At 47.5% G+C, this 11987-nt stretch overlaps 1 protein-coding gene across 1 annotated transcript in view; it reads right to left on the minus strand.

Moving 5' to 3' along the window:
• The window catches only part of RNF128 (ring finger protein 128), a 35398-nt gene extending 24733 nt beyond the window's left edge, over positions 1 to 10665 (minus strand). The window contains exon 1 of the mRNA XM_083595747.1: positions 9958 to 10665. Coding sequence (XP_083451873.1) covers positions 9958 to 10399 — 442 coding nt within the window. The 5' untranslated portion in view covers positions 10400 to 10665. The remainder of the gene's footprint in view (positions 1 to 9957) is intronic.
• Positions 10666 to 11987: the final 1322 nt, after the last annotated feature.

An 11987-nucleotide genomic window follows, 5' to 3' on the forward strand; every position in this document is an offset into this window, starting at 1 on the left:
CATTTTGGTTCCAGAAATTCATTCTAATTGTGCAGATAAACTATAACTGATAGAATTCTACAGAATGGGGTACTAGTGTGTGAAAACAGTCCATATCCAATGATCACCAGGCATGCACCTCCCGATGATGGAGGTGTGAGGCACCATCCTGGCGCTCAGGCATTTTCACCTGGTCCAAAGTGGTCCAAAGCCAGGTGCAAAAAAGCCACCTGACTAATTTTGAACACTGCCTTAGAACAGAACTGCTGTGTAAGGTGAAGGACTACTGTCCTTCAATTCAGAAGATGGTGATTTTCTAACAGTGGACTGATAGTCTATTCTGTGAATAGATTGTTGCTTCAAATGTCAACACCTCCTGATATCAAAACCATAATAAATACAGTGGTACCTCGGGTTAAGACCTTAATTCATTCTGGAGGTCCGTTCTTAACCTGAAACTGTTCTTAACCTGACGTACCACTTTAGCTAATGGGGCCTCCCGCTGCAGCTGCCGTGCGGTTTCTGTTCTCATCCTGAAGCAAAGTTCTTAACCTGAGGTACTATTTCTGGGTTAGCAGAGTCTAACCTGAAGTCTCTGTAAAGTGAGGTACCACTGTATTATCCAACTGTTTAAGTGAGGGGTGGGGAACCTAATTAGGCCAACCAGTCCTCCCCATTTGCCCCATGAGACCATTTTGATCAGGCCACACCCACCTGATCTAAATCAGACATCATGTACAACATCAGATGTAGGGAAGGTAACTGCAGGGCTTGTTTAAAACAGTGTTTGCAGCTGATCAATAGTGTTTGCAAATCATAGGGCAATATATCACTTTGAGGGGAGCTTGATCCTCAGAAGTCCAGTTCAAAGTGATGCAGAAAGGTAGTCCGGTGTCATTATAATGCCAGGTGACTGACAAGTGAGCAGCTCTACCCATCATACATGGCCCATCAGGGTAGGGGAAGAGAAAAGCCTATCCTACCAGGCTACTAAGGAAATGCCGTGTTCCCTCTTCCGCATCTTACCTTGACAAATTCACCCATTGCTCCCCAAAGCAACAAGAAGCTAGTTAGTTTCCTTCCCTGGCCCTGAAAAATGAAAGTTAATGGAACTTGGACAAAAATGAATTTTTGTATTCCTAAAGGAAAGCAGTTGCTTTGGTTTCTACCCTACCTTCTAAGAACATCCAGTTTTTCACCATTTAGCCCAGTAGCAAGTGCTGCAAACAGTTGCTCTTGAGAGTCGCATAGGATTTTATAAACTCTATAAACTCTGCCTTGTGCTTTGACAACAACCTGCTTAACACAAATCCCAGACTCAAAAGAGGTTTATAGTGTAGCTGCCACCTTAAAGGGGGACCCGATCGTCAAGTTTCTGTTGACACAGCAAGACTATGTACATTAGCTGAGAAACAAGTTCCGCCCCCACATGAGAATGCCTTTAGGCTATCCATACACTAGCCTCCTGATCTTTGAGCCACCAACAGCTGGCTCAGCCAGTGCTAGCCTCTTCCTCCACCCCCAATGCAAATAGGAACCTGTGTAATTTTCCCACAGTCATTAGACATCTGACATGCAATGAAAACACAGTTGCCCACCAGGCACCAGCAACATTGGCACATAAGCTTGCTGAAAAGTCTGCAGAATTCAGAGGTTTGCATTGTGACCTAGGCAAATGAAACACATTTCTCCTTAATTTCATTTTCGTCTTATGGTTGATTTTGTTTGCTCAATGTGGTTTATAATTTGAGAGGCACTAGAAGTTACCTGCTGAGTTTTGCAGCACAAGCAACTCCTCTCCTGACGTGGGAGGAGTAGCAGTATGCAACACCTCCCGGGCAGCAGTATGCAACACCATTAACAAGGAGTCTGCATGCTACCTCTCCATCTGGAACCTACTGTATTTTTCGCTCCATAGGGCACACCTGACCATAGGGCGCACCTAGTTTTCAGAGGGGAAAATCAAGGGAAAAAATATGATTTCCCCCCCAGCTCTGGGAGCAGCGGACTGGCTGCGCTTCTCCCAGACCTTCTCCCTGCTTTTGCAGGAGGTGGGGGAATTCCCCCATCTCCCGCAGAAGCCCACAGGAGCCACGCACCCTTTAAGGAGCGCACGGCTCCTGCGAGCTTTTCTATGAGGAGGGAGAAGGGACTGACATGGTCAGTCAGTCCCTTGTCCCCCCTCGGGGAAAAGCCCCCAAGAGCGGCACGCTCTTTAAAGGGTGTGCGGTTCCTGCGGGCTTTTCTACGAGGTGGGGGAATTCCCCCACCTCGTAGAAAAGCCAGCAGAAGCCGCACACCCTTTAAAGAGAGCGCGGCTTTTGCGGGAGTTGGGGGAATTCCCCCATCTCCCGCAAAAGCCCACAGGAGCCGCGCACCCTTTAAGGAGCGCACAGCTCTTGCGGGCTTTTCGACCAGGAGGGAGAAGGGACTGACATGGCCAGTCAGTCCCTTCTCCCTCCTTGGGGAAAAGCCTCAAAGAGGTTGGGGAGCAGCGCAAAGGCGGCGCGCCGCCTTCCCGCAGCCCCCCAGCTTTTGGGGCTGGCGGTGGGGGGAAGCGCTGCTTTCCCCCACCTCCAGCCTCAAAGATCCCTGAAGCCTTTGGAGCACAGCGGGACCTCACGTTGCGCTCCAAAGGCTTCGGGTTCCTTTCGCTGACCCAAAGCCTTTGGAGTGCAGTGCGAGTTCCCACTGCGCTCCAAAGGCTTGAGGCTTCTGGGACAGCCTTTGTAGCCTCCGGAGGGCAGCAGGGTGAAGGCACCCCGCTGCTCTGAGGAGGCTTTGCGAAGCCATCCCCAAGCTAGAACAGCGAGACAGAGCGCTCCGTCTTGCTGTTCTGGCTTCGGGGGCAGGCTTTCTAGCCTCAGAAGGGCAGCGGGGTGAAGGCACCCCGCTGCCCTGCAGAGGCTTTGCACAGCTAACCCCAAGCTAGAAGAGCGAGACGGAGCATTCCGCAGCGCTCTGTCTCCCTGTTCTGGCTTGGGCTTATAGGACTCACACACATTTCCCCTTCATTTTTGGAGGGGGGAAAGTGCGTCCTATAGAGTGAAAAATATGGTAATTTGGTTTATAATACAGTGGTACCTCTGGATACGAACGGGATCCATTCCGGAGCCCCGTTCGCATCCAGAAGCAAACGTAACTAGTGACGGCACGTCTGCCCATGCACGCGTCGCTTTTCGCCGCTTCTGCGCATAACGTCATAGGGAAACTTCTCTCCATAGGGAAATTAAAATTATAGAACTCCAGTATTTAATTTACAGTGGTACCTCTAGATGCGAACGGGATCCGTTCCGGAGCCCTGTTCGCATCTAGAAGCAAACGTAACCCGTGTCCGCGTGTCACGTTTTGACGCTTCTGCACATGAGCGTAACGTCATTTTGAGCGTCTGCGCATGCGGTGAAACCCAGAAGTAACGAGCTCCGTTACTTCCGGGTTGCCGTGGAGCGCAACTCGAACGCACTCAACCCGAAGTGCATTCAACCCGAGGTATGACTGTATAGCAAGTAGCCAACTGCTAGCACCCCAATGCTGTTCTTTTAAAAGCCTGTCCCTCTGAAACACCCAGTCAATCAGAACAGCCACACCAATACGATTTGGAAGTTTTTTTTTCAAAACACAAGTGTTATTTCCTACTCACCATGCTTCAGCTCTCCAACTAAAGAGGGCCAAACAAACCCTCAAACATACATATGCATCTGCTACCTCCTTCAGCAAATGTAGTATGCATGGCTGTCTTAAAAAAAATGTTCAGTTCTGGACATGCTAACACTCGGTAAACATGTGATCACATTTACCTACCTTTCAGATTTCCCCATCTACCTCTGACACTCATAGCCTATTTATGCCTCCTGGGCTCAGTGGACTTCCAAGGTCTCTTAGCAGGAGCTAAACATGCAAAGCTCCAGTCTGGAGTCCACAAATGTTGGTTTGGCTCTCTGGGTAACCTTTCCTTGCTTTTGCCACCACCAGCAACAATTCATTTGCACAATTGGGGAAGGGGGCTAGGTGTTGCTAATTTTGCATAAAGGGAGTAAGGCGACTCTCCTACTGCTTCTTCCATACCAGCATGCAGCCCCTCACCTGTCCCAAAGTTCTCTGAAATTTATAGGGAGGAGGGATTTAAGTCTGAGATAGTTCATTCGGTAGAGTACAAGACTCTCAATTTCAGCGTCATGGGTTCAAGTCCCATGTTAAGATTCCTGCATTGCATGGGTGACCGTCATCTGCCCCTCCAACTCTACAATGCTATGATCTGGCAGGGTCTGTGGGACCCTGCTCTGGTCCTCCTTTTCTTCAGCTCAATAACTACAAACAATCTCTCAACACTGCTTTTCAGGCTCCCGCTTCCTTTGCCCCATTCCTTTACTCACTTGCCCCTTGACCAGGTTTCTTAGAACTCCTTTGCCCCTCCTCCCCAAAATAGCATACAGCCATTCCTCACCTTAAGAATGATGCAGTGTCTTCAGAGATTCCCTGCTGCTTCACTTTTCCATGCCTCCATCATTAGCCTCAATTCTTCCCTTCTGGCTATCCCCCCTTAGTTCATTGACTATTCACTGGCCTTTCCCAAAGTTCAAGATTCCATTTCAACTGTGTAGCATCGTTTTATAGGAGAGGATGCAAATGTTTCCTCAGAATTGTTATGATGGTACCACACTCATAGTCATTCTAAATAGCCCAAGTCCTGCATGCTTCAGAAACAGTATTTTTCTGTGCATGCGCAATCACTTTAGCATTAGGAGAAGGCTTGCTATGGTCCCTTCAATTCAGGAGACGCAGGAGAGTTCTCTGCCATAGTCCCCACTCCTCCTCATCAACTCTGAGATACAGTGGATTGATATTTGATGCTTATCTTGGTTTAATTGCATGTCAAAGTACGTTTGATAAGATAAGAAAAAAGCATTTGGCTTTGCCCTGGAGTGGCCCTTTCAAGGAACGCTGCCTGCCACTACTGATCTTTTCAGGGAGAAATGCTTCAAATGAACCCCATAAACCTCCATAACTCAATCTGAAATCTCAGTGGCTTTATAGATCAATTCTATGTATGTTTTATTCAGAAGTGCCCCTGTTGTATTCAGTGGAGCTTACTCCCACAAGTGGATAGGGTTGGGGCCTGCACATACACATGGATCAGAGCCTAGGATAGATGAAAGCAGTGTAAGTACCGTAACATTAACACACAATACAATCAATTACGTTCTCCTTTCAAGGCAATTTAACCGTTCTGCTCTACGCTGACTTTTTGTCTCGGCCAAAGCCAATCAATTTATTTAGCATCTGTACAGCCAATCAATTTCTTGTACTATGTAGGCCCTCTAAATGATGTCAAGGGAAACTGATTTTCCGACTAGCTATTCATTAGCTGAAGCACTTGTACTACATTAGGGGATCTGGTTTATTCAGTTCGCAAGGAGCAGGCGGCAGCGGGGGCGGGGGGGGGGGATGCAGAGACGTCAAAGGCATGCAGCAGCAAACACAAAATATATTTTTTTAGTAGTGTTGATGTTTGTGCACAGGCATGGTCCTCACAATAAATGGATTTGACATTTGATTTTTTTAGTCCACTAAAAGCCACATCAATTACCCACATTTGTAAGCTCCACCCACATTCGAGGTTCATGTTAACTAGAGTACAATAATCCCATGGCACATATGTTTTAATGCCCCTCCACAATGATAACATGGAAACACTAAATAAATAAATAAATCAGTGCATGTTTAATAACTCCCAGAAGATAATAGGCATCTTTTCAGTATTGTTTCATAGCCGTGAGGGACATGCTACAGAGGGAAGTGAGGCCAAGTGTGTTGCTTTCTTTTCTCAAAGGAAAACATTACTACGCAAGACTATTGGTGTCCCTGGAATTCTTAAGTGGAAATTGTTTGTATATTGCTTTTATGCATATCCCCGTCACTGCAACAAATAGCAGCACAGTAAGCATGTAACTAAGACAACTAACTCATTCACAGAAAAACGTGAGGCAACAGCATGGCATTAGCACACTAGCATAGCAAACTCAGAAGGAAGGATGGTCAGAATGTTCATACTTCTGTGATTCCTAATCATTCCTACCAATATACAAGGCAATCCAAAGAACTAGAAAATTAGAATTATTTTCCTTGTTCAAACAAGTGATGAAATCCTTCCAGAGCTTGTCAGTGAAAATCTATGAAGAGCACTGCATATAATTAAAATGCACTGCATAAATGCAAATTATTGTAATCCATATTTGTAATGTTAACATACAAATGAGATAAGCCATTGCAACTTGATTAAAACAGAGTACTAAAGGTTGAGCTGCCTTGTAGACGTGGTGCAGGTGATACCAGGGTCATGCCCAAGTTACTACTATCTCTCAAACCACACGCTTCACATGCAAACATGGGTTAGAAGAATGATTTACTACTACATTAATATTGCATATGACACATGAGCAACAAGGGTTTCTACATATTTTCTGGAAGAGCTCTTATGCTTTAGGCAGATGCACATTGTGTAGAATTTCAATCACAGCCAATGTGAACCTATTTTACTTACAAGAACTCTCATCTTGGACTGAATGCTCTTGAACATGTGCAGAGCACCTTTCAGGCTTTAAATTTTCTTCATCTGGCAAGCAGTTAAGATACTAAAACAGAATCATTAGTGGCCAGTACAATCATCAGAATGTACAGTGGTGTCCAAACTTTTTTCAAAGAGGGCCAGATTTGATGAAGTGAAGGGCCCCGAGGGCCAACCAAAGAACCAAAGGGCCAACCAAACTTGTTAACCTTTTTTTAGAATTGAAGATGTTGAGCTTTTTTTTTATTATTTTACCCCAAAGTTGTTGAGATTTTTTTAGGACTGAAGTTGTTGAGGGTTTTTTTTTTTTTTTAGGATTTAACTCCAGGAAATAAACTGCCACAGGGGCCGGATTAAACCAACAGGCAGGCCAGATTAGGCCCCCAAAATGGACTTTACACATGCCTGGTTTCAGAGGATATCTTATCCAATTTTTATCTGTGCAGCTCCAAAATGACGATTTAAATTTCTACTATCTTTTTCGTATTTGTTAATATATTTTTAGAATGTCACAAACTGTTTGCAGATTTCACCAACATATGATGCAGTATATAAATTGCCTAAACAAATAAATGATACAGAAGCTTCTTAGATGGCTTTTACTCACTGCAAGCAATAAAGCAAGGAATTGTTTGCTGCCCTTTTGCAACTGCTTTGGAGTACCTTCAACTTGTATATAGTGGCAAGACAATTGCTTTATTCAGGATGGTGAGTTGAGTTCAGTAGGAACCAAAACTTGGGAGAGTATCTCCAGTTAAGATACCTGCATTTTGGATCTATATGCTATGCAGAAGATAATTTTGTGCTAGCTGAAGTGAAGTAGTGTGGACAATGGAGGAACAGCATTAATGCTTTTGAAGATAGCGTGTGCTCTAGGTTTTTTCCAGGGATTATAACCTCAGGAGCTGCCCAAATTGTTCTTAGGATCTTCTGCCTACTAGAAGTACCAAAGAACATAAGAAGAGCCTGCTAGATCAGGCCACTAGTCCACCAAGTCCACCACACTATTCTCACAATGGCCAACCTCTTTTAAAGCCATTCAAGTTGGAAGCCATCACTACTTTTTGAGGGAGTGAGTTTCAGGATTAAAAGGATTTCCTTTTGTCTGCCCTGAATCTTCCAACATTTAGTTAGTTACTTGCAAAGTGTATTTATGACTGGAGTCTAACCCTAGATGCAAGGTGGTGTGCTCCACTCAACTTACTGGGACACTTCTGTGTATGCATGTGATTGCAGTGAGAACCTGGTGGTGCTTCCCACACCAGGGGGAGGAAGGAGTTAAGTGGAGTGATTCACAACAGTAATATAGCAACAGCCATGGTCAAGAGAAGCCTTTGCAGTAGACAGTCTGATCCTGTGGACTAGCATCTTTAATAGTCAAGCAACTCCTGGTGCTGTTTTACAGCAACTTCTGCCTCTGGAGGAGAAAGCCTAGAAACTATACACTTCTTAAGATAGCACACCCATTGCACACTTAAAACCCACGACTTTGCTCAAAGAGTCCTGGGAACTGCAGCTTTTTACGGGTGCTAGGAATGTATTAGGGGGAAGCTACAGTTCCCTGGATTCTTTGGGGAAAGTCATGTGATCAAGTGTGTGGTGTACGTCTGCCCTCAATTTTCAATAGCCAAGGACAAAAGTCTCTGAAGCCGAATTGGAGAAATACTTCTGTGGGTTGCCATCTTCAACATCAGTGGTCCCTTTAACCCTCTTGCTGCACCTTTCTCTAGAGACTTGGACTATGATGTCACCAACTGCCATGGCCCACAAGAATACAATACCCCCTTCTCCGTCTTTTCCCTCATATCACACCTTCCAACAGATTTTAACTAAAAGCAGCCCTGAGAGCTAATCTCAGCTAAAAAGCAAGATATAAATTTCATATACGACAGCAGAAAGGTATCGAGGCTGCAATCGTATGTATCCTAAGATGGAAGCAATACATTAAGGACCCACAGATATATGCAAGGCCCAGATAAGACATACTTTACAAAGCAACCACACATCAGACAAGTGCTTGTACACCAAGCGCAAAAATGAGCAATTTTCTTATCTGATTATGGCAACTGAAAACTGCCAATGCCACAAAGAGGCTGTAGAATACTTAAGCAAAAAGAAGAGAAGCTAGGAAATGCTTCTTTCTACTTGGGTGTTCAAACACAGAAAAAGAAGATGGATCATATCTTCTGAGTCAAGCAGAGCATACTTCATATGAAAGATTCCTGCACTGCAAGGGGTTGGGCTAGATGACCCTCGGTGTCCCTTCTGACACCCTCTGAAGCTCACTCTGGGCCAGTTCCCATCTCTTAGCCTACCTCCCAGGGTTGTCATTAAGGATGAAACGGGGAGGAGGAGAGCCATGTTCCCCCCCCACCTCCCCCGAAATATAAAGGTGTTATATAAATGCATTAAACAAGCTGCATATCTACACACAAACACACAATCATATCTATATCTCCCAGGGTAGCTCTGTTGGTTAGAGCGCGGTGCTGACAAACGCCAAGGTGGCATTTTCCATCCCCTTATGGGGGCAGCGGGCTTATTCTTGCGGGCTGGACTAGATGACCCTCGGGGGATCCCTCTCCCCAAACCCCACCAATTCTGTGCTATGCAATACAATGCATTTTTTTTTATATAAAAAAAAGCCAGGTTTTCAATCTCGACCCAGAGGGACCCGATGCCCAAGCGAGGGGTGCGTCCCGGAAACTGTCAGGCTCCCTCCCTCCACCCCCAGGGAGCCCCCCACAGGGTAGCTCTGTTGGTTAGAGCACGGTGCTGACGAATGCCAAGGTGGCATTTTCCATCCCCTTATGGGGGCAGCGGGCTTATTCTTGCGGGCTGGACTAGATGACCCTCGGGGGATCCCTCTCCCCAAACTCCACCAGTTCTGTGCTATACGATACAATGCATTTTTATTTTTTAAAAAGCCAGGTTTTCAATCTCGACTCAGAGGGACCCGATGCCCAAGCGAGGGGCGCGGCCTGGAAACTGTCCGGCTCCCTCCCTCCCTCTGCCACCCACCCCCAGGAAGCCCCCCACCCACCTCCCCCGACCCTCCCTCGGAATATAAAGGTGTTATATAAACGCGTTAAACAAGCTGCATATCTACACACAAACACGCAATCATATCTATATCTCCCAGGGTAGCTCTGTTGGTTAGAGCGCGGTGCTGACAAACGCCAAGGTGGCATTTTCCACCCCCTTATGGGGGCAGCGGGCTTATTCTTGCGGGCTGGACTAGATGACCCTCGGGGTTCCCTCTCCCGCAACTCTGTGCAATACAATACAATGCATTTAAAAAAAAAAAGCCAGGTTTTCAACCTCGACTCAGAGGGACCCGATGCCCAAGCGAGGGTCGCATCCCGGAAACTGTCCGGCTCCCTCCCTCCCTCCGCCCCCCCCCTTTTCCTCACCCGGGTGGGTCATGGGGTGGACGTCGTTCCCGGACCCCCCAGCGTAGTTGTAGATGACGGCGGCGGAGGCCTCCCTGGCGGCGGCCACGGCAATCTTCTCGGCGAAGGTGCAGCCGCCTCCGCGCTGGATGAGGGCGACCCACGGGGTGGGCGGCGGCGGGCTGCTGAAGTTGGTGAGCGGGCTGCAGGCGTTGGCCGCCCCGGGCCCTTCGGGGGCCACCACCAGCCCCGCCGCCCGGCGCAGGGGGGAGTCCTGCCCGTAGATGCCGCTCTCGCCCACGTTCCAGTAGCTCTCGTTGCTGCCGGGCATCCTCCACGACACGTTCAGCCACGCCGTCCACACCGACTGGGCAGAAGCCCCGTGGCGGAGGCTGCCGGGGCCGCCGCCGCCGCCGCCGGCCAGGAGCAGCGCGAAGAAGGCCCACGAGGAATGCCGCCACATCGCCTCAGAGGAGACCCGCCGCACCACGGAGAAAGAGACGACGCGGGGGGAACAACAACGCTCCCGCCGCCGTTTGCCTCAGGCGAGCGACTGGCCGGACTGCCGCGCTCTTTACCTGAGCCCATTCCCCGCCCATTTCTGGAGGGCGGGGATTCGAGGGGAGGGGCGGGGCACGGTGGACGGGAGCGGGGGGGGGGAGAGACAGACACGCCCCTCCACACTCCTCCTCCTCCTCCGCGGCCGGCCAGGGAGGCCCACGTGCGCGCAGGCGCGCCGCCGCCGCCGCCGCCGCGTTCCGAACCTTTGTCCCGGGATCGAAGCGCGTGGTTGGTATCAGTAGTACTCAATAAAAATGCCTAAGTAACTGAAGTTCCGCACACACACACACACACACACACCCCAACAAGAGATTTGTAGTCTCATGCTGTATGGACTGATCTATTCCAGAAGTTATCTTGCAGGAGCCTACTAGTAAAAGCTGTCACAGTGTCCGTTCCAAAACCAAGGTGCGCTTTCCCGTAGAAAGTAATGCAAAACGGATTAATGCATTCCAGACTTTTAAAAACAACCCCTAAAACAGCAATTTAACATGAATTTTACTATCTAAAAAGACGGTTGATCCATAAAATGAAAGCAATAAACATTGTACAGTGGTACCTCAGGTTAAGTACTTAATTCGTTCCGGAGGTCTGTTCTTAACCACTTTAGCTAAGGGGGCCTCCCGCTGCTGCTGCCTGTTTCTCATCCTGTTCTGTTCTCATCCTGAAGCAAAGTTCTTAACCTAAAGCACTATTTCTGGGTTAGCGGAGTCTGTAACCTGAAGCGTATGTAACCTGAAGCGTATGTAACCCGAGGTACCACTGTACAAGGTTAAAAATGAACAATTAAGGAATTTACAATAACACAAAATATTATAATAAACTGTGTGCTCTTAAGATTGTCATCTGTTGTTCCAATGGCGAGTCGGGGAGGGGGGGGACGACATGCTTCAGCATGAGGGTGGGGGTCATAGCTGTCAACTTTTCCTTTTTCTTGCAAGGAATCCTATTCGGAATAAGGGAATTTCCCTTTAAAAAAGGGAAACGTTGACAGCTATGGTGGAGGTAGGGGCTAGGATTGCAGTCTTAGCAGCCCAAGTTTTAGCAATTTACTCAAGAGTAAGCCCCATTGATTTATGTTAGATGTAGGTTGCCTTGCAGTGCTTTGCTCACCTGGTTTGGGAGTTAGCCCCACTTACCCATGTAAGGGGGAGGGGAATAGAATTGCATTGCCACTGTTTCATGTTATTGCTTGTTTGTTTCTTTATTCATTTGTCTGGCCAAAGCCATTACAAAATTGTGCGTGTGTGTAAAATATACACAAAAACAAAATACACCACACAGTTAAAATAAGGCATTTTGTCATATACAGTCACATCTCAGGTTGAATGTGCTTCGGGATGAGCACGTTCGAGTTGTGCTCCGCGGCAACCCAGAAGTAACGGAGCAGGTTACTTCCGGGTTTCACCACATGCGCATGCGCAGATGCTCAAAATGATGTCACGTGCATGCGCAGAAGTGCCGAAACGTGACCCGTGCACGCACAGACG

The sequence above is a fragment of the Podarcis filfolensis genome (genome assembly GCF_964270895.1).
Source record: "Podarcis filfolensis genome assembly, chromosome: Z".
Classification (NCBI taxonomy): Eukaryota; Metazoa; Chordata; class Lepidosauria; order Squamata; family Lacertidae; genus Podarcis; species Podarcis filfolensis.